The 2,186-nt window shown below is 45.2% G+C and overlaps 1 protein-coding gene across 1 annotated transcript in view; it reads left to right on the forward strand.

Moving 5' to 3' along the window:
* LOC104967196 (bcl10-interacting CARD protein-like) overlaps positions 1-1,911 on the forward strand; it is a 4,826-nt gene extending 2,915 nt beyond the window's left edge. Inside the window, exon 5 of the mRNA XM_010796613.1 lies at positions 1,847-1,911. Coding sequence (XP_010794915.1) covers positions 1,847-1,911 — 65 coding nt within the window. The remainder of the gene's footprint in view (positions 1-1,846) is intronic.
* The last annotated feature ends 275 nt before the right edge of the window (positions 1,912-2,186 follow it).

Genomic DNA, 2,186 nt, shown 5'->3' on the forward strand with positions numbered 1-2,186 from the left:
CCTTGGCCAACCTAACCAAGTCTTCACCCTAAAATTAATGATTCCCCTTATGGGGACCTCCATTTTGTCCCCATAAGGGAAGCCAGTCCCCACACGTGACTGTGTAAACAGATGTAGGTCCCCACAAGGATGGCAATGCTAGCACACGCGCACACACGCGCACACACACACACACACACACACACACACACACACACACACACACACACACACACACACACACACACACTCTTCACTTGGCATTCTCATCTGAGAGCAGCACCGGACATTACAGCACCGGTGTAATGTCATTGAGAATTCTGGGCATGCATGACTGTTTCTGCAGTGGGTGATAAGTGTCTCCACAGGCGCAGTCCTGATCACCTGAACAAACCCCCACAACACCTCAGACACACTGGGAGACAGCAGTTTTCTCATCATTCATGGATGCATTAGCATAGCTGATTAAAAGTGTTCATATGAGACTCGAGGACTATTTAAATGCTCAAGAATTGTATTCAAAACTGTACTAAAACAGGCTGCTTAGTGTTCCCTATGGAGAAACCCTGTCCTTTTTTAAACATGTCAAGTCAGGTGGCAGAGGTATGTGTTTGTTGAACAAATGTTAATTGCTTCCACTGATCTAAATCTGATAGGCATGAAAAAAAGTGTCCTTGCGTTTCGTAATGTGTGCAGCTGTACTGGGGAGCCTTGAGTTCAGTGTTCCCGCATATTGTTGAAAGAAAGCCAACCCCTGAACAACGTTTTGGAAAATCAACTGCTCAGGGTCCACAGACTACACATGTTTGAGAATATGTTTAGATTACCTTGAGCAGAGAGAGAAGATAGAGAAAGGGACACAGTGGAAGAGGACATTTTGAGAAATTAGTGATCCAGTTTTCTCTTCTGATTTGGAATCGGTTGCTACAGCAACAGTTAGTGTGTTCTGTCAAAGTCTCAACGGGTACAGTTTGGACCCTCAGTACTTTCCACTTAATTCTCTGCAGGCCTGTGTTCTCTGTGTAGTCCAATAGACAAAAAGGAGGCGTCCTAATGAAGCCTGGGACAGTCAACAAAGTCCTTTTTGTACTGTATTAAAAGGGATAATGCTGTTATTGAGTATTTTGACAAAGAGAGGCAAAAAACATTGGGAGGAAATCAGGTGATGCTCTCCGGCTGTTGCTGTTTTATTAATAACCTGATCTGAGAGCAGAGGCAGGGAAAAGGTGAGGCGGGTGAGAGTGGTCAGCTCTGTGTGTCCGCACTGCCCCTGACAGCCTCTGCTTGGTGGGGAGCCACTCCATCACACAGGTAATTAAGTAGAGCAGGAGGGGCCCGCATCTCACGCTGCCAGCGGCCCCCGTCAACACTGCTGCTCGACCAGGGCCACATATGGCTGGAGGTGTGGGTGGAGGAGACTGAAGGTGTCCTCGCTGAAGAGTCCTTCGTTAGTTCCAAAAGTGATAAAACAAGCATCCAAGAGACTACACTGCACCATTCCTGTGGCAATTATTGTATTTAAAGGCTTCTTCTCCATATAGGCTGAAAGGCTTTGTCGAAAAGGTAATTGTTAAAAGAATAATTCATATTTTTTAAATAGTGTTTAAAAATAAAACACTTCCCAGAAACCATTTCATGTTAGTACCAGGGTCTCATTAATAAGGATGGACTGTCTCTGTACTGCTGAGAAATGCTTGTGGTTGAATACCCTTGTTAAGGAAAGTAGAGACTACTTAATGAAATTAAACCTATTTTTCTCTCGCATGCACGCACACACGTGCACGCACACGCACACACGCACGCACACACACACTTGGTGATTTGTGAATAACATTATTAACACTCCTATCTCTGTCTCCTCTGTCAGTAATCTCTGAACAAATCACTTGCTTCGGCTGGATTGTGGCCACCAGCGAACGGGTTGCTTCATAAATCTGAACCTTCAGATGCTCGTTGGGAGAGAGCACGGAATGAAAGAGAGAGGAGATGGGAAACGGGTGGCAGGTGAGAAGAATGAGACTTTAGGAGGAAATTGAGTTGATCAAGCATTTATTTGCGTCAGTGCTACCTCAGACGTGCACAGCTTGCAAGGCAGCTTAGCTCATACACCACAGAAGATGAGGGACAGTATTGCTGTGGTGGTGCTGGGAGGAGAAATTAAGTCAGTTATACTTTTGGTAAGGGATTTGTTTAGTGAGGCAGATTGA

The sequence above is a fragment of the Notothenia coriiceps genome, unplaced genomic scaffold (genome assembly GCF_000735185.1).
Source record: "Notothenia coriiceps isolate Sejong01 unplaced genomic scaffold, NC01 NC01_scaffold00037250, whole genome shotgun sequence".
NCBI lineage: Eukaryota > Metazoa > Chordata > Actinopteri > Perciformes > Nototheniidae > Notothenia > Notothenia coriiceps.